The sequence below is a fragment of the Podarcis gaigeae genome (genome assembly GCF_964106915.1).
Source record: "Podarcis gaigeae genome assembly, chromosome: 7".
In the NCBI taxonomy this organism is placed as follows: Eukaryota; Metazoa; Chordata; class Lepidosauria; order Squamata; family Lacertidae; genus Podarcis; species Podarcis gaigeae.
Window position 1 is genome coordinate 78,477,047 of NC_139683.1, and position 25,574 is coordinate 78,502,620.

Here is a 25,574-nt window from a genome sequence, read left to right on the forward strand (position 1 = left end):
TGTGTATAAGATCTGGTGTATAAGCAGTAAAAATATTATGAACGAGTGACATTTTAGTGTAATCACGTCAATATGTTTTATGCGTAGTGATTCATAAATGGAATCAGGTAGATGAATAACAAAACTGAGATTGCAAATTTACTTAATTCAGGGTGAAACCTTTAATCTTGTTCTTACAAACGGGTTGGATGAGACACCTCGGTTAGATTGCTACCTCCCCATGATTTTGGCTAGATAATCCATGCAACTTCATCCAGTGGGCAGGTGACTGGGAGCAAAGGGCAGCAGAGTAGTAGATTGCTTTAGATTTACTCCTCAGCATTACAAATATATCATGTGCTAGTGTTTGTATTTTATAATTGATGAATGTGCAGTTCGTATGGCAAAAAGATAAGTATCACAAAGGCAGGGTGCTGGACAATGACCTGGCTCACTCATAATGTTGAACCATGCTTAGAATGAACTGGAGCTTAGTGGGAAAGCATGCTAGTTCACACTCATGCACAGCTCATGGTTTGTTTGGAGAGGAACAAACCACAAGCCCTGGGTTCACATGTCACAGTAAACCAGACTGTTTCCCAGCAGTGTAGAAGTCGGGTGGGAGGAGCAAAAGGCCTGTGTTCACACGTAACTCTATTTTAATTATGGTTTAATGTGGCATGCAAACCAGGCCAATAACTTCAGTTCCTTGAGTATTGGTCCTCTGTTGAAATATGACTTTCCAACCAGTTGTAATCCTGCATCCAACATGTTGCTATTGAGTTAAAAGCATTGTTGAGGTTTTCACATACCTGCATGCTATTGGTTTTTCCTGGCAATTTAACTGGGGTTCACATGTTCCCTTGGGGAAGGGCCACAGCTCAATGGTAGAGCATCTGCCTTGCATGCAGAAGGTCGCAAGTTCAATCCCAGGTAGGGCTGTGAAATAACCCTGCCTTAAACCCTGGAGTGCTGCTGCCAATCAACTGCTGCCAGTACTGAGCCAGATGGATCAATTTTCTGATTTGGTGTAAGGCAGATTTCTATATTCATTCCTCCCTCTCAGGTTGTTCATATCTTCTTCAGTCCTGGTATCCAGGATATGTGTCCTGATCTGGTGGGAATGACTACCTTTTGTATTGATGCATTTTAAAAATGTAGACCTTACCTATTAAGGTAAAGGGACCCCTGACCGTTAAGTCCAGTTGTGGGCGACTCTGGGGTTGCGGCGCTCATCTCGCTTTATTGGCCAAGGGAGCCGGCGTACGGCTTCCAGGTCACGTGGCCAGCATGACTAAACCACTTCTGGCGAACCAGAGCAGCGCACGGAAATGCCGTTTACCTTTCCGCCGGGGTGGTACCTATTTATCTACTTGCACTTTGACGTGCTTTCGAACTGCTAGGTGGGCAGGAGCTGGGACAGAGCAACAGGAGCTCATCCCGTTGCGGGGTTCGAACCGCCAACCTTCTGATCGGCAAGTCCTAAGCTCTGTGGTTTAACCCACAGTGCCACCCACGTCCCTAGACCTTACAAAAATATCAGATCTAATTTTATGCAAAGGCAACAAAATGTAATCTATAATACTGGTTACAGTCATATGTGGAACTTTATCTTTTATTTGTAATGGGGAAGTAGAGGAAAGTTATGGGACACATAAAATATTTAAAACTGTATTTGTTTTCTATCTATCTATGGCTGTTTGTAGCAAACCAGTGTCTGCAGGTTTTGATTCTTGGCGAATGCCAATGCTGTGGGCCCTTTTCTGCCCTTTCAAATCTCTATTGTGTGTGGCTTCTAAATAAAACACTTTAGAGACTTTTTCTCAGTGGGTTGTTATGCTCATTGATTTCAAAAGCATTTCAAGATTTAGGCCACGATCCAGAAAGCCACAGGAATAACAAGCACCAAGGTTTTTCCCTTCTCTGGGTTTTTTGTTTGTTTGTTTAAAGAACAGAAGCCCCCGATTCTATATGGTAAATACCTCTTTCAGATTCCAAAACATTTTCATTATATCTGCAGAGAATTCGACAACAGTTTGTGATGCACAGGGATGCTGCTGCTCAAAGACCAAAATAGTTGAAGCCCTGTCGAGCAAGCTCAAGCCCTTAGCTGAACCTCCCTGGATGATGGCTTTAGGCTACCATCTTCAAAAGCCTGCACCCGGAATATATTCAGGCATGCTCGACAGAAGTTGCCCATCAGGAAAAGATGGAGTGAGCTGCATAGTGTTGTAACTTCCTGTATAGTTCATTCAAAATCAGTCTGTTTTTAAGCTAGGCAATGATGGCTACAGCCAGTTTGGCAAAACTATTTGTGTGTGCAATTCAAACTCCCTTATTCACACACACAAGTACAAATAGGTGTGTGCAGTGTAATCTGAAGCAATACAGTCCAGGAAAAGCTGTACTACTTGATTCTACTGGTTTTTTAAGGTGACCCAAAGTTATGCCTTTCATAAGGATTAGCAATTACTGCATTTTAATTTGTATGCCAAGTGCCCCATGTGAACAGATATCACTTCTGCTTGCTGATATTCAGGGGGAGGAGGGATGCTAGTTTCTGCTGAGTTCATCTCTGGCTGAAGGCCCCCCCATACTATGGAGGGGGGTGTGTGGTTATGGCAGGAAGGGAGCCCCAAAGCTCTGTTGCATGCACAGAATTCCATGCGCAGTTCTTTGGATTCAAGTCAGAGGTATACTGTATCTTAACTGAATCTAAGCACATTAAATCAGTTTTCTTTTATAAAGACTATTAAACCAACAAATCGTCCTATTAGTGCAAGCACTCTTAATGGCACAGTCGAATTCCGCTGCCTTCTTTCCCACATGACCCCTAAAACTGCTCTGGAGCTTCCCCCAACCGCCCAGAAAAGATTTAGGGGGTCTGCAGGAAAAGTAGAGGGCAGGGAAGTTTCATTGCACAGCTGAAAGTCCTTGCAGTAGCAGAACTGTTAGATACCACCCTTTGTCACATACTGCTGCTCCTTGATGCTTCCTTTAAACGGTGTTCTTCTTGCCTGGTCTCCAGATTTACCCTTTTCTTGATTCTTTTTTAAGAGTGAGATGAATGAACAGGCACTTGGTTTCCATTGTGCCAGGTCCATCATCTTCTTAGCTTAGATCAGTGAAGACACTGAATATTTGCGAGTTACCTCTGTGAAGCTGTCCCTCTGACTTTTAGCATCATATGGCTGAAAAGAAAAAGAGGTCCAACTCATAACTTCACATAGATTACTGTACAGCATACTCACAGTTTACACTGGGTTATGTTCAGAGGATAGCACCTAAAGCCAAAATCATGTACAGTCATACCTTGGATCTTGCACGGCTTAGTTGCCAAACATTTCGGCTCCCAAATGATTGAAAACCAGAAGTGAGTGCTCCGTTTTTCAAATGAATTTCGGAAGCCAAACATGCAGCACGGCTTCCAATTGGCTGCAGGAAGCTCCTGCAGCTAATTGGAAGTCACGCCTTGGTTATCAAACGTTTTGGAAGTCAAACGGATTTCTGGAATGGATTATGTTTGGCTACCAAGGTACGACTGTATAGTTAAAACACATTGGGTACAAGGGTGAGTGGGATTGCTAAAGTTATCCCAATGGACGCCCGACCCACTTTTTAAAAAAAATATTACCAGCTGAATAAAGCTGAATGAACACAAATTAAATGCATGCAAGTTTCAGGTCTGCTGTATACTGTATTTTATCTTCCAATGATATTGTGAGCTCAGATTTTGTTGGGGGAAAGGAGGGGTAAAAGGGAGAGAGTTTTGGTTTTGTTAGAAGTAAAAATAAATGAATATTAACACCACCGTGGCTAAAACAAATGCACTTTAACAAGTGCTTTACATTTTAAGATGTGCTGTGAATGGAATTACCATTTTCATTGCATGTTTATTCTTTTTATTTGTTTTCCAAAATTGTATAGAGCACCTCTCAGCCAAAGCCCCAACTTTATACACAGCCCAAGGGGCAAATCCATATAAAATGCTTTAAAATAGGCCCAATTATGAAATTACTTATATTCTGGCAAATTTCAGTTATTTAATTTTTATTGCCCTTGCATCTCTGCTGCTCACTGCTTTTAAATTCAATTATAGTTATTTAGATTCTTTTAGTATTGTCATCCATAGCTGAAAATATTGGATTTCTTACTAACAGGCTTTAAGCCAGCAGCAAAATATATTATGCACTTAGCACTCTTATTCTGAAGTTAATAAATGCCAAGTAAAATTCAATGCTTTCTTAGAAGCAGGAAAGTAGATAGGATTAGCAACACAAATGGAACATTTCCAGAAGAAAAATTTAAAAATCAGCTGTTACTTTTCTCCCTAATCCCACCAGCACACCTGCCCCTGATCTGTTGTTGTTCAGTCTTTTAGTCGTGTCTGACTCTTTGTGACCCCATAGACTGGAGCAAGCCAGGCACTCCTGTCTTCCACTGCCTCCCGCAATTTGGTCAAACTCATGCTGGTAGCTTCGAGAACACTGTCCAACCATCTCGTTCTCTGTCGTCCCCTTCTCCTTGTGCCCTCCATCTTTCCCAGCATCAAGGTCTTTTCCAGGGAGTCTTCTCTTCTCATGAGGTGGTCAAAGTATTGGAGTCTCAGCTTCATGATCTGTCCTTCCAGTGAGCACTCAGGGCTGATTTCTTTAAGAATGGATACGTTTGATCTTCTTGCAGTCCATGGGACTCTCAAGAGTCTCCTCCAGCACCATAATTCAAAAGCATCAATTCTTCGGCAATCAGCCTTCTTTATGGTCCAACTCTCACTTCCATACATCACTACTGGGAAAACCATGGCTTTAACTATACGGACCTTTGTTGGCAAGGTGATGTCTCTGCTTTTTAAGATGCTATCTAGGTTTGTCATTGCTTTTCTCCCAAGAAGCAGGCATCTTTTAATTTCGTGACTGCTGTCACCATCTGCAGTGATCATAGCGCCCAAGAAAGTAAAACTTCTCACTGCCTCCATTTCTTCCCCTTCTATTTGCCAGGAGGTGATGGGCCCAGTGGCCATGATCTTCATTTTTTTGTCTACCTAATACTAGGCCAAAGCATGACTTAGCACAAGTGAGAAAACATGCACAGTATCCCAGAAAGGAGAGTGTGGCCTGTTTGCTGCCCTTGGATTGCTTTGCTGTCATGCTGGATTAAACCATGCTTTGGGTTCATGATTCTATTATATGAAACTGGGCTCATGGCTTAGCTTTCTGCAGGCAGTCCATGATTTGTAACAAAGATTTGTTCTATGCTTTACAGATCTTAGTTTGTCTGGGAGCGCTAAACCACAAGCTGAGGTTGAGATGACATACTAAGCCTAACAGTGATCATTGCCTCAATGGGACACCATTTTATGTTTCTCTGCGCTTAGCAAAGGAAACACTAGCCTAGACACTAATGAATAAAGAATTGGGATTCTTCACTGATAGCTCACTGCAGGGTCTGAACTTAGGGTCATTGGAAAATGTTTTGTAAGAGAAACTAAACTTTTATCTTTTCTTTTTTATTAAAAAAAAATGAGTTTCTCTCCATGTTGCTACAGAGATGCTTGCAGAATTTGTGCCTGCATTCTCTAAAACACAGTACAAACGTCTGCCTCGTCCAGCATCCATTCTGGCGAACGTCCACAGCAAACCCGGAAGTACCAGAACGGGTTACTTCCGGGTTTGCCGCTCATGCATGCACAGAAGCGCTAAATTGTGCTTTGCGCATGCGCAGAAGCACAAGCTACTCTGTGCACATGTGCAGACGCGGCACTTTGCCCTGTGTCCTTATCAGCTAGTGGCCAGGGCTCCGGAATGGATCCCGGTTGCAAAACAAGGTGCAACTGTAGTTCTGTCCTTATGAGGTTGCTTGCACTTGAATTCAGTCATGGATTTCAGGTGAAAACAAAAACAGCCAATATGTGGGGCTTTCTCCCCTTCTGCTCCTGCCAAATGATCCATATTCATTCTCTCTAACAGATGTGTATTACATACAAAATCTGTAATGTAAGATGCTGTAGTGTAGTATATTCATTCCCACAGGGGTGACCATGTTAGTCTGTTGAAGCAAAAACAACGAGGAGTCTGGTGGTACCTTAAAGACGAATAGATTTATTGTGGCAATATATAAGTCATCTGAAACTAAATATTCTTGACATCAACCTAATTACTTGGCTATATGTTGAGCCTTGGTTATCCTCAGCTGCTCTTGTTCTCATGCTTTTATTCTAGTTGTCAAGTGAAGTGTGCTTCTGAAAATCTGCAGAAGCAATAATTTCTGTGACATGTTATATCACTTTACTGAACTTTTAACCTGTCTGGTTCTCAAAAAAGACAACATATGAATAACCAAGGAGAATTTTATGGTTCCTGAAATATTTTCATCAGTTTTAACAGGTCCCAGAAAATGAGACGGAAATAATGAACTCAAGCCTTGAATGTCTGTAGCGATGTTTAGACAGGGATCAAGTAAGAGGTATTAGTGTGGTAAAGGGACCCCTGACCATTAGGTCCAGTCGTGGCCGACTCTGGGGTTGCGGCGCTCATCTCGCTTTATTGGCCGAGGGAGCCGGCGTACAGCTTCCGGGTCATGTGGCCAGCATGACTAAGCCGCTTCTGGCGAACCAGAGCAGCGCATGGAAACGCCGTTTACCTTCCTGCCAGAGTGGTACCTATTTATCTACTTGCACTTTGACGGGCTTTCGAACTGCTAGGTTGGCAGGAGCTGGGACCGAGCAACGGGAGCTCACCCCGTTGCAGGGATTCGAACCGCCGACCTTCTGATCGGCAAGTCCTAGGCTCTGTGGTTTAACCCACAGCACCACCCGCGTCCCGATTAGTGTTGTAAACAGCATCAAAACACGTACACGAGGCAATATGGGCCCCAAAATATAACATGATGGGCTTGATTTCCAGATATCAGAAATGTTCAGAAAGTTATCATATCCGTACTAGTTTGAAGATCAGCTAAAACCACACCAAAAACTTCCAGATTTGTGGTATCCTTGGTAGTACATTGCAAAGCTGTTTGATCTTGGAACACCAAGAAAGACAGTGTAGCAATATGGTAGCACAAACCTGTACATGTCTTCAAAAGTTGTATTTATTCTGAAGCCAGCCTTTAAGGAATTTATTTGAAAAAGTTTGTTTAATGGGCTTGGAGGACATGCAGGTGTAGCTGGTGAAGTGGCAGTGGTCTATCAGCCACATTGGGCTGTGAGCTACTAGAAATACCAGGTTCCTTGCTAGTTGTAAACATCTCTGAATCTTCTGCGTTCTCCCTGTTCTCAGGGTGATAATGCATTTCAGGTACAAGGAGCTGGAACTGTTGTGGTCCTTAATTTATGCAGCTGTCATCCTATTGCAGCGTCATTTTTTGGGAGACAACTGTTTAGTAACCAGAATGCCTTATTCTACATTCTGAGTATCTACATTCTATATCACCCACTGGTGGTCGGTACAATACGCCAATGCACTACTTCCCTGCATAGAGCCATCATGCTCTCCTAAAGGTCAAGCCGTTGATTTGGAGTTTACTGAAACACAGTATACTGAAATTGTACTGTAGATGTGATGCTCCTGTTGTTCTGGGTGAAAGACGTTACACTCATTTGGAACTCCTAACTGAATCAGATTGTTTTCAAGTGGTAAAGTGAAGGTTTGATGTATTGTGTGTTGAATTGTCTCACTCCATCTTATTACAATGCAATATTAAAACAACATACAGACTGTGTCCATACATTTCTGGTCAGATAATTTGTAATCAGCAGGCTTTGTAGGGGATCACTTGTCCAACATGGTGGGTGCTTTCATGGTGTCGGAGTTCTCAAATTATTTTTGGAAGGTGTCTTCACAGACTCCCTGGCAGGACTCAAAATATGTTACTGAGCTTGCCAGACTTACATCTTCAACACCAAATTGTATATGATTCATTGCCTCCACAATGAGATAAGAGTATTTATCTGCTTGAAAAAAGTTCCATTTTGTGAGGTTTATGGAGCTTGCAGAATTTGATCTAATTAATACGTGTATTCTATTTCTGCTACTTAGAAAGCAACCTCCTAGCTCTCCACCACTTTCCATTGTTTTTGCACCAAAAGGCAAATGTTATATATCCCCAAATGTTCTAGACATTCTAGAGGATGGCTAGGCAATGTAGTAGCCTCCAGGTGTCATAGACTACAAAATCTCCTCAAGCAGTATGTTCAGTGGTAAGAGCTGATGGGCTATTGCCCGGCCCTGAACTTTGCCCATTTCTTTCCAGAGACAGAAACAGTTTCACAGACCTGAAACGTTGTAGATTAGATTAGATTAGATTAGTACTTTCAGGACTGGCTCAGTTGTCAAACACTAAAATTCTTAATGTGAATTAACCAAGCTAATGACATAAATATGTAAATAGATATTTTTTTAATGAAGAGAAGAAACCTTGGCTACAGATCATGGTTAGCAAGGGGGGAGCTTAACCATGGGCAAAGGTTCAGTCAACACACCATGCCAAACCTTCTCTTAGCTCAGTGTGCCACAGGATTATGAAAAAGACCAGGAAGCAACAGAGCAGAGCAGTTGCAAGCAGTTTTTTTTCTCGCATGCTGGCTATTTCGTTTTAACAGCTAATTTTAGTTGATGCTCTGGTCATTTTGCATTAGTCTAGAGACAATGTTATTTTGTGTAGCTAGGACATGTCTGCTAGCATTATATGTCTTTACCATAAAACCTGGGCCTGGGATGGGAAAGATTTTAGAGGCCATGTTAAGTTCTTATGGCATACTTTTAACATAAATCAAATATGTTGTGCTGAATATTTGTAACAATGGCGGGAAGAAGCCTCAATAGATTTCTGAAATTTGTATGAACTGTGTCAGGAATCTCCCTAAGGACTGCATCTGTGCAAAACATTCTATTTTACTTTATTGCGTTTTTAATTCATTTGCAGTTATTTGCTGCTCAATGCAGTCCAGTGAGTGCACCAGGCCGCAGTGCAAAAAATTATTACGCAATAGTGAATCTTCAGTGTTTTAACTCTGAGTTACAACAGAAGGCAAGCAGTTAACAGTGGTTGCAAAAATAATATTCACAATTAAACCGTTATTATCACATTATGAATGAGTAAAAAATTTGGCTCGAGGTCTGTAGCTGGCAAAGTAAATCTTGCCATGACCAGAGAAGTTGCTATAGTATGAGAAGCCAACAAAATGTAAATTGTCTGCATATCTGACCAGTTTGCTTCCCCTTTAAGGAGTGGATCTAAAAATTTAGTTCAATTCTCAGAAAAGGTTGGGCAATAACACATTGCAGCTAGGAAAAACTCTTAAGGAACAACCATAACATTGCATTTGGTGTAGAAGTCTTTGGAATGGAATTGAGCCTTTTCATTAAGACCCAGCTTTCATTTGCTCAAAGGGACGCATTTTATAATTTTATAATAAATCAAGAGATTTATTAAGGTCCCAGATATTTGCTCCATAAAAAAGACATGATGTAAGTTTTCATTTCAGCACAGCAGAAAGCCAGTATTTCTTTTATTTATTTCTTCTCAATGCGTTTTGAATAAGTATTTTTTTTCAGAACTGCAAGCTGCCTTGAGAGTTCTAACTGAAACGAAGGGTGAAATGTCATGTTTTATGAATGAGCTTTAAATGATGGGCTGTATTCAACATAGCACTTACTTAAGTAATTCCATCAGCACAAATGATTTCTGCTAGCACTAAAGAACCCTCCTCTATCCTCCCCCCATCTGTTATAGGGGTTCCCCCAACCCTCTGGCGGAGATTGGAGAAGGGTGATGGGCATGAGGAAAGTGAATATACTGACAACCTAGCTCTATACCCCTTTATACCCCAGCAAGCAGGGCTCCGTTCTTCCTCCCGCTTTGCAGGAGAGGCACTTCGCTCAAGCGCCATTCACTCCATAAGACGCACTCACATTTCCCCTTACTTTTTAGGAGGAAAAAAGTGTGTCTTATGGAGCGAAACATACGGTAGGTTGGATGAACTGCACATTTCTTTACTCATATATATATTTATTGTTGTGATGTACATTATATCCTTCTCTTGACTTGAAGAATTAAGAAAGTTCCAGTTTTAGCCTTGCGGTACTGGGGCCGATTGCTGATGAATAAACATAGCAGCCATGTGAAATAATTCTGTCTGGAGGCTGCCTCCATTTTGAAAACCATGCAGGTGGCATGACTTGCCATTCAGGAAAGCCTTCTGTCAATTTCCTCCATCCCTCTTTCTCCACACCCACTCTTGTTGGTGTGAAAAATCAGAATGTGTGCAGCCTATGAATGCTCCCTGTCTCCACCTTCATGAAAGGTCAATATATCTAAGCCAATGCACTATACTCGATTATCTTATGTAAATATAATTGCTACTTATAATACCGAAATTTCAGTATTAACTTACAGAACTGAATTTCAGCATGAATAACACATGCAAAGACAATCAAGATGTTATTGCAGAGAAAGCTAATCAGAATGGTTGAATTGTACCTGATTGGAAATAATCAGAAGAAAATGTAATAAATATTAACACAGTTTCAGAGATTTACTTAGATTACATCTGATTAACTTTCTTCTTCTTCTTGATAGAGCACCCAAATGACTAGAAAAAGAGATGGGGTGGATGAAAATGTATTTGAGTATTAACAGTTTTACAAAGCAAAGACATGATTTATCGATATCTAGTTATAGTTTGTGTTCTAAAAATAATACAGTAATGACTCTTTCAAAAAAAACTGGTTGATGCTGTCACAGTCTTTTCCCCCTTCAAAACAATCGAAACCAATTGCAACTCTCCCTTTTTTTTTAACAAACTATATTATTTGAAAATCCAAACAAAATTAAGTACTCATCAACCTAATTTATTTAAATAGGGGAGAATTAAGCATATGCTTCTCTTTTTGATCAAAAAACCATTTTCATCTTTCTTTATATTTTAGCTCAGCTTCCCCATACTTTACATGCCCTGGTCTTCTAGAACATGTGAAGTCCTCCTCTTACTTACACAGATATTGGTTGCTGAAAATTTACACTGTATGTTTGGGACAAGTTCGTGTGTGTGTGTGTGTGTGTGTGTGTGTGTGTGAATGCACGATAAATGTGCTACTTCTCCCCAAGAAGGCTGGGTATGAATGAATGAATGAATGTGCTTACTGGCTTCCTGTTCTGCCTGGTGCAATGCTATTGTTTCAAAGCACACCCATGGTAAGAAAGTTTGTATGAAAACACTCCCAGGGTGAACTCAGCACGGGGAGGGGGAATTGGTGCGAAATAGCTAAAATGCCCTATTTATTTGTGCTGGATATTAATGGAATAATATTTAATCTTAAAACATTTTAAAACAAATGCCTTGTGCTTTTGTCAGTTTAAACCCATGTCTCCTGAAGGAGCGTCTCCACCCCCATCCTTCTGCCCGGACACTGAGGTCCAGCGCCGAGGGCCTTCTGGCGGTTCCCTCATTGCAAGAAGCCAAGCTACAGGGAACCAGGCAGAGGGCCTTTTCAGTAGTGGCACCCACCCTGTGGAACACCCTCCCACCAGATGTCAAAGAGATAAACAACTACCAGACATTGAGAAGACATCTGAAGGCAGCCCTGTTTAGGGAAGCTTTTAATGTTTAATAGACTATTGTATTTTAATATTCTGTTGGAAGCCGTCCAGAGTGGCTGGGGAAACCCAGTCAGACGGGCGGGGTATAAATAATAAATTATTATTATTATCTCTGCACTCATGAAAGTGTGAGGTTTGCTGCTTCTTTTCCCCCTCTCCAGTTAGGTAGGATCCTGCCTTCACGCTTTCTCTCACAGGAAAAATGCTTACTTTTGAAATGAGCATAGGCTTCTCTCCTCTCCTCAAGTGGCTACAACCAGTTGAAAATATAGAACTATTTTGCATACCCTTGTTCTGTAATTATGCAACAATTAGTGTTAGGAAACCTGCTGTAACAATTACCTGAAGTGACAGAACGATGGGATATTTTGTTCCGCAAACTGAAATGCACTGTTATTTGCTTGATAACCCATTACTCTAGCTCAGGTGGCACATGAAAATATTTTCCTGGTCAGCCCACTTTCCTTAAGATGCATTTTTGTTGCACTCTTTTGTTTTCCTATTGCTGATCCTCAAGATTCCAACACAGAAAACTTGACTCCTGGTGTAGACATTCTTGTTAGTCATTTCTGTATATATTTCCTGGTTCTAAAATCCAACACCATTTTTCTCCTTTGAGGTTACATTGATGTAAGTTCACACTGAATAAAGCACTGGGCAAGAGATTTATCAAGAAAGAAATTTCTTTAAAACCAAGTTGGGTCATTCCATAGCAAGTGGTCAAACTTTTCTACCTCATGTCATCCAATTTTCTTAATATTTTGTACACTTGTTGAATGACTTGATTGATTTTATTGTTTGCAGCTAATGGGCTAATGCAATTGCAGCTAATGGACCAATACAATATGAATACAAATTGCACAGCTGCAAAACAAAACTGTATGTACAAAATATGTGATCCCATTGAGATCCCAACATGAAATTTTGCAGGTAGCTTTTAGAAATATTACATAATCAATACAAATTTTTGAAAATTTTAATCATTAAATTTTTAATCACTTTTTAAAATTTTGTAGCTTAAATTTAAAAATTAAAGTAGGTTCATCATGTGACATATAATATTAAAGCCCATGAAGTCCTGAAGAGATTGGTGTTTTTATTTTTGACATATCTCAATTCTGGGCTGAGCTTTTAAAGCTTTTGTGTAGTCCAGCAAGGCCAAAATTGTCATTATTTTTTTTGAAATTTCAGACCCTCATAACTCACAAACAGGTGAGTTATAAAAAAAGTATAGATTCAAACTTAGTTTTGATCATTCAACAAATGTACAGAATATTAAGAAATTTGGATGACATGAGGTAAAAAAAAGTTGGATCACTTGATATGGAATGACCCAGTTGCATGTGAGCCTTGTAGCCTGGGTTAGTTATGCTGAAAGTTGCTCTAAAAACTGGAGGACTTGGTATTATGGGCTGGTGTCAGAAAAAAGAGAACCCTGGTTTTAATTCTCTACAAAATATCGAAGGTCACATTGCATAAATGTTTTCATTCATAAAGGTATAGTAAAATGCTTTGCTCTTTCTTGCCTTCCCCCTTTCAGTACTTGCAGCTCTTTGCTGCAAACCCTTCTTCATTCATGATAGCTGTGCTTCATGGTCCTTCCAGGCTGTGGGATCATGAATCCTAGGGCCATGTTCTCAAACAAATGAAGGGCAGGGCCAATGTGTCTTAGCCAGTTCACTACAACAAACGAATGTGTATCTTAGAATGTGTCCCAAAGATTCTGGAGTACATTCCAAGACACAATCTCTGCTGAACTGCTCTTAGTGCTGGCAGGTAAGTCAACTCTGGGAACAATATTCATCCGCCATCTCAATTGTTCCCGTGTTGCTAATGAAGAATGATAGAGTAGGACTTGCTGACTACTGGAGCATTGGTTGGGATGAAAACCATGGAGGTAAGGGGGAGGGAATCCAGGGCCCAGCCTGTTGCTCACCTCAGGGCAATGGAGGGCCTCCATCAAGGACTTTGGGTCAGCGAGCTGGAGGGAGAACGTTGACCTGCATAACGGGGGCCTGTGGAGACAAACAGCCACAAAAATGGAATCCTAGACTTATATTCTCTGTTGTCATTTACTGCTAATTTGAGTGTGCTGTGCCATATTTCTCCTTGATTCTGGCACTCAGATTTTAAAGTGGTATCTACTAGGCTGAGTTTTATTGACGGTATTTGAACATAAAAGCAGGGCTGGTGCTGTATAGAAACACTGATACATTTCTTTTTTTATTACTTTTTTATTCAAAATTAAAACAAAACATATTATCAAGAAACATATCATCCTTATTTCTCCCCTTTTCCCCTCCCTCCCCACACTGAACCCACCCACCCCCACCCCCGACTTCCCTCAGTTCCAGTCTTTGATTTCTCTAAAAATGCTGTTTTCTGCATGTTACACAGTTGTATAGATCCTCCAACTGTTTAGCTGATAATTATCAATAAAAAGTTTGTGAATGTTTATTCAAAACCAGCCAAGGAGTCCAGTTCGCTTTGTTGCGTCTTCAAATACTTTGTAAAGGGTTCCCATTCATCTTTAAAGTCACAATTATCCTTGTCCCGTAAACACTGATACCTTTCAAGACAATTAGATGGCGCCCAGGAGTTTTTAGAGCAATAACCACTTTCAGGTGAAAAACTGTTCCAAAGCTAGAAATGAGAAAAGATACAGGGAAAATGCTACCATTCTTGAACATTTGTAGGTGTCACACATTGTGCTTTTCATCAGGGGTGGGGTTGGTGAAGGCAAGGCTTTGACGTAAGAATTGTAAAAGCATTTTTATTTTAAACAAGACTTGCGTTCCCTTCCAAAGCTCTACCTTGTGTGTTAACCCAATTTTAAAAGTTCTCTGAGATCATGATAAAAGATCATAATGTGTGTGTTTTTCTTTTAAAAAGAGCATAGAGGAGATTCATTCACATATATAAACTTATCACAGCCAATAATCTTTTTTTAAAAAAACAACAAACTGTAGCATGTCCATTGCCAGGAATGAGTAGTGGAATGAGAAGATGGTGACCACTGTTGCTTTATCCTAGGAATGTCAGCTCTGCTGGAGAAGAAGCCCGCAGAAGAATGAGAGAGTGTGATGGACTTACGGATGCATTGCTGTACGTGATTCAGTCTGCTCTAGGGAGCAGTGAAATTGATAGCAAGGTTTGCCATCTTTGTTTTTATAGAAACAGTATTCTGAAGGGGGGGAAACCCACATTAACAGAGGCACGTCATACACCCTTCAGGTTGTAAGAATTAAATTTCAGGATCCTTTGCCTTTAAGGAAAGCCTGCACTTACTGTATGCTCATGTGAGATATATGTCTGTCATTCAAATTCAGCCATAGTAGTCAGTTAAGCCCAGAGGCTTAGATTTTGGGCCTTGCAAAGCCAAAGGGGTCTTCGTGCACAGTGTGAGTATAAAAGGAGAACCTTTGGGAAACAAAGGGGAACCGCCCTGAGATCTTTCGAGGAAGAGCGGTATATAAATCTAATAAATAAATAAGTGTAAAAAGATATACTTGATGTGCTGGACCTTGAATTGTCTCAATGAAGGTAAGCTACCTTGTCTGCCTACTGCAGTCTCTGTAGGAGCTAATATATTGGGATGGGGGGAGTTGTGTGCTTTTGTGGAGATTTTGTTTGATGATTTTTACAACTTAAATGTAGTGTTTCATTAATGAATGACTACAGAGCTTGAATTATAGAGATGGCCATTCCTTTTGTTGATGTGTGTTAAAACTGTGTGATGACGTTAACTCTGCTGATCACAGGGTACAGGTGTCAGTGTTGCCTTTGTTTGGTTTTCATTGTTTATATTTTCTTAACCTTTGATATGATACTGTTTTTTATACAGTGAATATTTACGGTTGTTCCCATAATTTTTAAAAGATCGCCATGTGGGTTGGAAGGCGGAGGAGTAACTAAGCTGAAACAAAATGCTGCATATTCCTTTTCCTGTAAAATGGCAAGTGTTTCTGTACGGCTTTATTTAAATTCTTCATACAGATAAACTAAGGTAAATTGGCAAAGCCTAATACTTACTCCCACAGGAACACCAGAAGCTTCCAAGTTTGGTCCATCTAGCATGGCATTGTCAACACAGACTGGCAGCAGCTGTCCAGGGTTTCAGGCAGGGGGAATTCCCAGCCCTCCTTGGAAATTCTGGCAAATGAACCAAGGACCTTTCATAAGCAAAACAGATGCTCCACCAATGAACTGCAGCCCCTGCTGAACATTAGTCTCAATTGGAATAATTTGGTGGAAATGTTAACAGCTTTGTTTCGTCAACATCATAACTTCATGCCCCCTCTAGGTTATAATCTGCCTTGACTCTGTATTTAAGTATGGCGCACTCAACTTCCCTACACTTACATGACCCAATACATGAGCTGTATATCTCACCTGGACCCAAATTTTGAGGGATAACTCGTTTCAATATACAGTCGTACCTTGGGTTGAATGTGCTTTAAGATGAGCGAGTTTGAGTTGCGCTCCGCGGCAACCCGGAAGTAACGGAGTGTGTTACGTCCGGGTTTCACCGCTTGCGCATGCGCAGATGCTCAATATGACGTCACACGCATGCACAGAAGCGCCAAAACGTGACCTGCGCAGATACTGGTTACGTTTGCTTCTAGATGCAAACGGGGCTCCGGAACGGATCCCGTTCACATCTAGAGGTACCACTGTACTCATAAAGCGCAACTCAAACTCGCTCATCCTAAAGCACATTCAACCCAAGACATCACATGTAGATGTGACGATGAATGTGAGCGGAGGGTAGATTGATATGGTGTGCAGTCCCACCATGCATGTATCGCTGGCAGGTCTGAAGACATGACCCCAGATCAGCAGGTGTAAAAGCATTAGTTAGCACTTGAAATAACTTCTGCATTAAGCAGTACAGTGGAACCTCAGTTTTTGAACGTTTCAGCTTTCAAACGCTGAATACCTGAAGTTACTGCTTCGGTTTTTGAATGCTTTTCAGAAGCCGAACATACCACACAGCTTCTGTTTTGAGTTTCCCTATTGTTTTGAGGCTTCCATATTGAGTTTTCAGTTTTTGAACGTTTCGGAAGTCGAATGGTCTTCCGGACCGGATTACGTTTGAAAACCGAGGTTCCACGTTATCTGATAGTTAAATCATGGTTGCATGGCAAGAATGAAGAGCTTGTTTTACAGTAATGAAGTTTATCTTAGTTTATTTGTATGAAGAACTTAAATATATGTGTGACACTTTTCTTTCCCACAGCAAAGCTGCCAATATTAAATTTCAGCCCCCTGGCTGAAGAGTGAAGACAGCAAAGCACTAGCGGTGGCTATCATCCTTTTCCAGAATATTTTGCACTTCACATGTGTGTGAAGGACTGCTTCTTTTCACCTTTTGAACTTTTCAGATTGCTAGAAAAAGCAAAACTGGCGCTTGTGTTTGAGTACACTTGGCAGCAAAAAGCAGCACATCCTGAGCTGAAGCATCTTTGTTCTGCGAAATTTTATATGCATGGCCCAGTAATTGATGTGTGTGCAGATTACGGTATGTCATATAATAGCCTAAAATCAATTAGTGAGTAGTAAAACAACTCTTAGGGGACGCGGGTGGCGCTGTGGGTAAAACCTCAGCACCTAGGACATGCCGATCACATGGTCGGCGGTTCGAATCCCCGCGACGGGGTGCACTCCCGTCGTTCAGTCCCAGCGCCTGCCAACCTAGCAGTTCAAAAGCACCCCCGGGTGCAAGTAGATAAATAGGGACCGCTTACCAGCGGGAAGGTAAACGGCGTTCCGTGTGCTGCGCTGGCTCGCCAGATGCAGCTTGTCACGCTGGCCACGTGACCCGGAAGTGTCTGCGGACAGCGCTGGCTCCCGGCCTATAGAGTGAGATGAGCGCACAACCCTAGAGTCTGGCAAGACTGGCCCGTACGGGCAGTGGTACCTTTACCTTTACCTTTAAAATAACTCTAATCTGCCAGGTTATCATTGTAGTCAGGAAGGCAATTCATGCAAAGCCGTTTCTGCCCCCCCCCCAAAAAACCCCTCCTGCTTCCTGTTGTCTTCATGAGCTGCATAAAAGCTGAATCGGTAGCTGCATATCAAAGCTTCTTGAATCACCTTGGCAAACAGAAAATGAGGCGTTGAAATGCTTCAGAACTGGATCTTCTGAACTCGTTCGGATCAATGAAATCCACACTATTTCCTTACCAGGCACCCAGGAGAAGGAAAGTATTCTAAACCTTAGCAGAGTCTTCTATTCTTAAGAAGATTCCCTTTTTGGGGTAAATGAAAAAGAGTGTTCTATAGTATAAAACTGTAAATGAGGTAAACTAGAGTCCCAGTTCCAGCTGCACACAGGAGAGAACAGCATGCCTGGCACATTAATTTATAGCATTTAGAAGAATAAGGAAGAAGGGAGTCTTCAGAACCTGTTTGGATCAATGAAATCCATAGTTTTCTGTACACTGCTTTGCAGTTAAGCGGCATGTCAATTGTTTAAAGAAGATAAAATAAGTAAGTACCGTATTGGCCAAAATATATGCCGCACCCAGATATAAAACATACAGGGGGGGAGAGACAATACCCGAATATAAGCGACTCCCTTAAAATTCTGCAGGCACTCACACCCATTCTGTTTTGCCATATGTCTATTTCAGCAGTGATATTGTAAAAGCCAGTTTTAGTAAGGTTGTGAATTTAAGCCGCACTTAAAAAAAAAAAAAATTCCATTCATTTTTATCTTCCTTTTTAGACCGTTGAAAACTGTGTGTGCATTTTAAGGAACCTCTCATACAGACTCGCTGCAGAAACATCTCAGGGACAGCAAATGGGGACCGATGAACTAGATGGCTTGCTCTGTGGCGATGCCAATGGAAAAGACGCAGAAAGTTCGGGATGCTGGGGCAAGAAGAAGAAGAAAAAGAAATCTCAAGATCAGGTACTGAAAATGACTTACAGTAGCAAACGATTAGTGGTCGTGCTAATGCACTCCGCCAGAGCCAAACTATGCAGTGAATAAAGACAAGAATAACTGGGGAAATAGTTCTGATCCAGTGTCATTGTTTAATATTGGTACTACTATAATTTCTGTCCATTTAGGACAGAGGGGGCAACAGAAAATAGAATAACAGTAGATACAGTGCTGGAAATAGGCAGGTCCCAGTGACCTGATGGAGATGGAGATATGGTGGGTCAGCCAAGGACAGGAGTTGTGTACGTGTGTGTGTGTGTGTGTGTGTGTGTGTGTGTGTCAGCCTGTGTGTTTGTTTGTTTGTTTGTGTGCATGCATGTTAGAGTGCACGAATGTGTGTGGTGTAGTCACACCCAGTTTTGGCAACAACAACTGCTAATATACGCCCTAAAGCCAAAAAAAAGAGTTAGCCAGCCTTGATTTAGGGAATATTTCATTTAGCCTTACATTACTTGAAACAGCGTTAAGACTAAGCACCCTAGATGAACAGATCTTTAAAATTTCAGGAATAATTAAATTAACCTCTGGATATTTTCTAGCACATAGCGCCACTATGCATTGAGCAGTTTGCTTTCAATTCCAAACAAGGGAGATAAACTTTTAAAGATAGATCTCAGGCTTATGCTTCTTTCCTCATGAAGGCAAAAATCCACATGGATTTTTAATAGTGTATAATCCACATGGATAATTAAATTTATTCTGAACAAAACTTGTCCAAATAGCCTCAAAAATAAGAGCATATGGTATGGTATTGCAGTACAGCTCTTCTATTTGCTACAGTCTAACATAAGTTTCTAGATCTATTTTCTAAATGAATGAATAGTTGCTTCCATAATTGATGTTGAAATTATTTCTCTGTATGGCAGATTGACTGTTTCTCATACTGTTAACCTGATTGAAATTAGGAAGACCATCCATACGCAATTACTTCTCTCAAGAAGAAAAATAGGTTGAGGCTAGAGCTCCTGATCTTGCCGGGAGTTGCCAACTCGCTTTCAGCTTACCTCAGCTTCTGATTTGCCTCTTGCAATAAATCTGAAGTTTAGAAAATTCCATTTTTTTCCTTTTATGCAATTGAAAATCAGAATCCACAAACATATGGGACCAAAATCTATGAAAGGGTAAACAGAAATCCTCAAGAAAGCTGAACTGATGCTCACATAGCTATATTTGTGTATGCACATATTACATACATACATACATACATACATACATACATATAAATACAACTTGATCCAGTTATCAAACACTATAGAAGTCTAAAAACCAGAACAATAAGCAAGTATTTACAGCTGACTGAAAAGCAACCAAACAAAATTTTACATGCAGTAAACAAACACCTGTAATTCTACCCTCAGCTGGAATTCAGTTATTTTCAGCTAAATCGATTGTGTTGCTAGAACCCCAGTGACACTGAAGCAGACATAGTTTAATTCATTTTAGTGGGACATGTATTCCTGCTCTATTTCCTTTTTATGCTAAAAATGTTAGGACTTTAATTTTATTTTGTCGCTTTATTCAGTTTACATTTACTAGCGCAACCGAGTACTTTCCATGTTTTCAGTTTATTCACTGTGGCTTACAGAAATTGTGCTTTCCTGACACAAAGATGCTCTGGCACGCTGACTCTTCAGATGTCTTTTTTTTAACTTGTGAAGGTTCTTTAAGGATACTTAATAAAAAAATAACATGAAAAGGGCTTAGAGGCCCAAGCATGTTGCACAGCATGCAATAAAACAAATGGTACAGAAAACTTTGCTTGACCCATAATTTGTGAGTCACTGACACATTTGCCTGTAAAGAAACATTAGGGCATGCTGTGCTGATTCCTTTAGGGAAATGATTCAGGGCTAATTTGTGTGTGGGATTCTGTACATACTCTCTTGAATCTGTATGAGGTAAAAAAAACAACCCACATAGGTTGTCCCTCAGCTAATTTAGACATTATCTGTGTTCCATAAAGACACATAATACTAGTGTGTTTTAATGAAGCCAACTGACACCTTTTTAGCCATCATTTTTGGTAGTTTCACATTTTGCAAATATTGGAGCCCCACAGAAGTCTCCTGAATTGGGAAGCCCCTCAGTGGTTCCTCAGGAAACCTAGATTGGAGTTACCACCTCCTCACTCTTAATAGTTTGATTTTCTCTTGGGAGCTTCCTTATGGCATTCTCATTTGTATATTAAGGTTTAATTCCCAAGTAGAAAGGGTTCATTCTGTTTTCCTTAGGAAGTTACTGGAGTTACCTCCTTGTGTGGGAAAGGCGGTTATTTATCCAATGGTAACTATATTTACAGGGACGTGGGTGGCGCTGTGGGTTAAACCACAGAGCCTAGGACTTGCTGATCAGAAGGTCGGCGGTTCGAATCCCCACAACGGGGTGAGCTCCCGTTGCTCGGTCCCTGCTCCTGCCAACCTAGCAGTTCAAAAGCACGTCAAAGTGCAAGTAGATAAATAGGTACCGCTCTGGCAAGAAGGTAAACAGCGTTTCATGCGTTGCTCTGGTTCGCCAGAAGCGGCTTAGTCATGCTGGCCACATGACCCGGAAGCTGTACGCCTGCTCCCTCGGCCAATAAAGCGAGATGAGCGCCGCAACCCCAGAGTCGGTCATGACTGGACCTAATGGTCAGGGGTCCCTTTACCCCTTTACCTTTTAACTATATTTGCATTTCTTAGCATCTCATGGTAGTTCTCTCTCCCTGTTGATCTCAGACGCTTTAGTTAGTCATTGGTTGAGAGAGATAGAGAAGATTTTACTCTAGGCTTTGTTCTTGAGGTTTTGAACGACTGTGGGTTAAAGAAGGCCCAGCTTATTGTGGTCCAAAGGTTAGTAAATTTGGATTTCTGCTATCTAAGAAGTAAAGCCAATAAATCTTGTTCTCCATTACTGTTTAATATCCCTATAAACTGTGGAATCACCACAGTTGTGGTATCTATAGACATTAACCATTTCAAAGTATAAGAGGGCATTTTCTCTTGCTCGCTTTAATGTGCTGCCTTCAGCATTGTTAAATGACTGATTTAATAAGATCCTGGTTAATAAACGGCTGTGTCTGGAGCAGAAGCAATAAAATCTATTCAACATGTCCTTCTGCACTATAGTAGTGCAGCACTATAGAGGGAGGTTAATTCTCCCTCTACTAATAGATTTTCCTGGAAGATCTCTTGCAAACTTACTAGTGATGTACTTAAGGGATGTTTCCTCCTATGTCACTGAGGGGATTGCCAGGTGTTCGTTTTCTTAATATCAGTGCAGATCAGAAGATTTATTCTTTTTGCTGGCTTCTAGAGAGGAAAAGAACATAGAACTATTTGTACTTGTTTTATCTGCTGCAATATTTTAACTGTTGTAGCATAGCCTTTATTCTGTGCTGAATTTTATCAGTCTGCGAAAGTAATATATTACTACTACTGTTTGGTTATATGGTATTATTTTAATTCTCAGTATTTTATGCATCTTTGACATAGTGTTCTAATCTACTCAGAAGTCCCATTGCGTTGAGTGTGGCTTACTCCCAGGTACAGCCTGCTAATATTTTTTTCTGAAGACAGAATCATTCTGACATTTTCCTATTGGATATCGTAATTCCTCTGTAATATACTTCTGATTATACTCTGAGGCAACTTTTTTCTAGTTCTGTAATCATTCTCTGTCAGAGCTGGGTAAAGGCCTCTGCAGAGCTCTTCTTGTCCATCAGTCTGAAGGGTTTAATATCCTTTTCTTAGAATAAGGTATGCATGGAACTGTGCATGTAATTTTAAATTTATGTTCACTGGACTGTTATACAGCATGAAGATAAATTACACTATCTTCAGACTTTAGATTAGTATAGCGATAGAAACCCCCAAATCTCTTAGATTGATGTTTAATATTTCTAATAATGTGACTTGGGTTTTTCTCGGGGTTTCTTAACCATGGTAATATTTCTCAACTTCAGATTCACTCCTGCACTAAAACCCCCATGTATGATTATAATCCAGCAGGCGACATAGGATCAGAAATTACTATGTGCAGAAACTGTGACTACGGCTCCTATAATCTCCTTGATTCCTGTTGGCTATGGCAGCTGTATTACTGGTTTAATCAGAATACAATATCAAATATCCCTGAACTGCTGGTTAAAAATGTTACAGAGCGACATGGATTTCATTCTAAACCATTTTTCTAATGCAGCATCTTAACTCTGTAGCCAGTGAAAGACAATTCTCTGGATTTGATCCAGAGAAAGACGAGTGCCACTCTGCATGCCATTAACTGCCATCTGTTCACCAAGAGGAGTCCCTTGCACATGCTCGGGGGTCTTTGGGGTAGAAGCAATTATTTTGTAAAGGCAATCTATTTTCAGAATGTTTATAACAATAATGGTTAAATGGTTGACATTCCAAGAAGGCCGCAAAAGAGTCCGTCGCGGTTTATTTGTGAAATAAATCAAGGATTTCTCTTATGCCTCTCACAATATGCACAATGCAAAGAATGTGTCAAAGGCCTAATTTTCACAAAACCACAGACGTAAACATTTCTGGACGTGAATAGTTCCATTGATAGCTTGTCATACAAAAACAAGCTTATCAGATTCCATTCTACCTATAGTCTGGTGGGTACAGTCCATGCTATAGCTTTGTTGTTGTTTAGTCGTTTAGTTGTGTCCGACTCTTCGTGACCCCATGGACCAGAGCACGCCAGGCACTCCTGTCTTCCACTGCCTCCCGCAGTTTGGTCAAACTCATGCTGGTAGCTTCGAGAACACTGTCCAACCATCTTGTCCTCTGACGTCCCCTTCTCCTTGTGCCCTCCATCTTTCCCAACATCAGGGTCTTTTCCAGGGAGTCTTCTCTTCTCATGAGGTAGCCAAAGTATTGGAGTCTCAGCTTCACGATCTGTCTTTCCAGTGAGCACTCAGGGCTGATTTCCTTCAGAATGGAGAGGTTTGATCTTCTTGCAGTCCATGGGACTCTCAAGAGTCTCCTCCAGCACCATAATTCAAAAGCATCAATTCTTCGGCGATCAGCCTTCTTTATGGTCCAGCTCTCACTTCCATACATCACTACTGGGAAAATCATAGCTTTAACTATACGGAACTTTATTGGCAAGGTGATGTCTCTGCTTTTTAAGATGCTATAGCTTTACTACTAGGCTAAAAAAATCACACCATTCCATTCATTGTTAGGGTGCCACTTACACTCATCCCAATAGTCATAGTTGACACTGAGAAGTCACCAAGGGTTATATTTTCAGAGGATTCTGTAAGGATGAAGATCCCTCAGGATCTCGTTGATATCATGGTCTTGATCCATTATACAAGAATCATAACCCAAAATCCTATGGATAAACTCGACAGTATTAAAATGGAAAAACGTAATATGAAGGAAGTTATGCCAGAGTAAATTGTGTTTTAACAACGTGCAGTGCAACTGCTATTATTTCTTAAATATTTGCCCTTGCCTATTCTATTCATATGCTCTATCTATTAAGGAAACAGTTTTTGGATCTGTTGGTTTTCTCCAGGTTTGTGGTTATCATTACTCTTAAATATAGACATAAGATGAATCAGATCCAAAATAGAATTTTCATTCCGGGTGACCCACCTGAAATCACTGTGACATTCTGTTTTATCTTCTGTCATCAATCATGAGCTACAACAGCAACATTTCACAACTGATAGACAGGTAAATCATGCTTGAGCGTGCTAGAGAGAAAGAGACGGTAAACCCTAATGCATTAAGATCCAAGTTGCATAGAAAAATTCTCTCACTGAGTAAGCTGAAACTCACAGATTGGAAAGCAGTTAAAATGTGGTTTTAATATATGACTGAGGAAATGAGTGAAACAGCTTATGGCATCTGTAGAATGTCCTGTTGGTTCTTTTTAATCTGCGGTTATTTAACAGCAGTCCAGTCTGTCTATGAATATTAGTGTATACATGTTCATCTGTAACTAACTTTGTGCTCTGCATATCACTCTGGCTTAATATATCCATTCTATAGGATTTGAAATTCTGTATAACTCAAAAATGTGCATAGATCTATACCAACACTAGCTGGCTTGTCTGAAAGACGCCCCTGTTTGCTTTCTGTTTTCTAGTTCCTAGGTCACAGCTGCTGCCTAGACCCAACTATTGTCACTATTTTGCCAACCATCCATATAGTTCCATATTATTACAGCTTATTGTGTTTATTTATTGTTTTCATCCTCTCCAGTAATTTCTTTTTCTGTCTGATAGATGCTCATGATGGAATTTCTCTTGCTGCAAAATCATAGCAGCTTTCTGGGAAGACATCTCAAATTGCCTTAACTTTTGAATGCCCTCTTCACTCTTTAAGGAAAGAATTATACGTTGCAGAAGTGCTTCAGAACTATCTCCTTTCTGGCATGTTAATGGAGAAGCTGACTTGAGCATCATATCTGCAGTCTCCATTTCCCCCTTCCTCTTGTTATTTTTTATCCTGTCAGTATGATGAGAAGGGTAATGCTGGATTCCTTGTCTTTTCTGTTTCCCTACTGTAGCCGCAGAAGCCCAACATCAAGCAATCTCATGTAAACTACTTTCATGAAAGGTCAACTAAGATGGAGGTGTCACTCAAGCATGGTCTACCAGTATATAGAGATATGGATATTTGCCAAAGTCCTCATTATCCACTAATGTGTGTTTAATTTGCAAAGCGAGAGTGCATACGCAGAATTGTCTTAACATTTAATTAATCAGCATTAAGTGATCTTGCATATGCACTTTAGTTTGCTTAAGAGCATAAGAAGGCTCCATCTAGTCAAGCATTCTTTGTAAGTTTCTCAGCTACCCACAGACCCTGGCTGGATTTAAGCACATTTAAAAAAAAAAAAAAGTTACAGGAAAACGCATTCTAAAGCTTATAATGGAAAATCACATTGACGAAGGATCAAACTCTACAACGCCATCTGGTTTGGCATGTTTATAACGCAGTTATAACGATATAGTCCCCTAATGTAGCTGAGCAACCTATTATTATTTTATTTAATAGTACCCTAATACAAGATTTCTCCAAGCAGCTTACACAAAACACACACATTA

The 25,574-nt window shown here is 40.5% G+C and overlaps 1 protein-coding gene across 6 annotated transcripts in view; it reads left to right on the plus strand.

The window, feature by feature from the left end:
- Nucleotides 1–25,574, plus strand: part of LOC310848310 (catenin delta-2) — a 204,860-nt gene that overhangs the window by 112,056 nt on the left and 67,230 nt on the right. For all 6 annotated transcript variants that reach the window (XM_083747179.1, XM_083747182.1, XM_083747181.1 and 3 more), the window contains 2 exons: nt 14,611–14,728; nt 18,308–18,493. In XM_083747179.1, the coding sequence (XP_083603305.1) occupies nt 14,611–14,728; nt 18,308–18,493 (304 nt within the window). The remainder of the gene's footprint in view (nt 1–14,610; nt 14,729–18,307; nt 18,494–25,574) is intronic.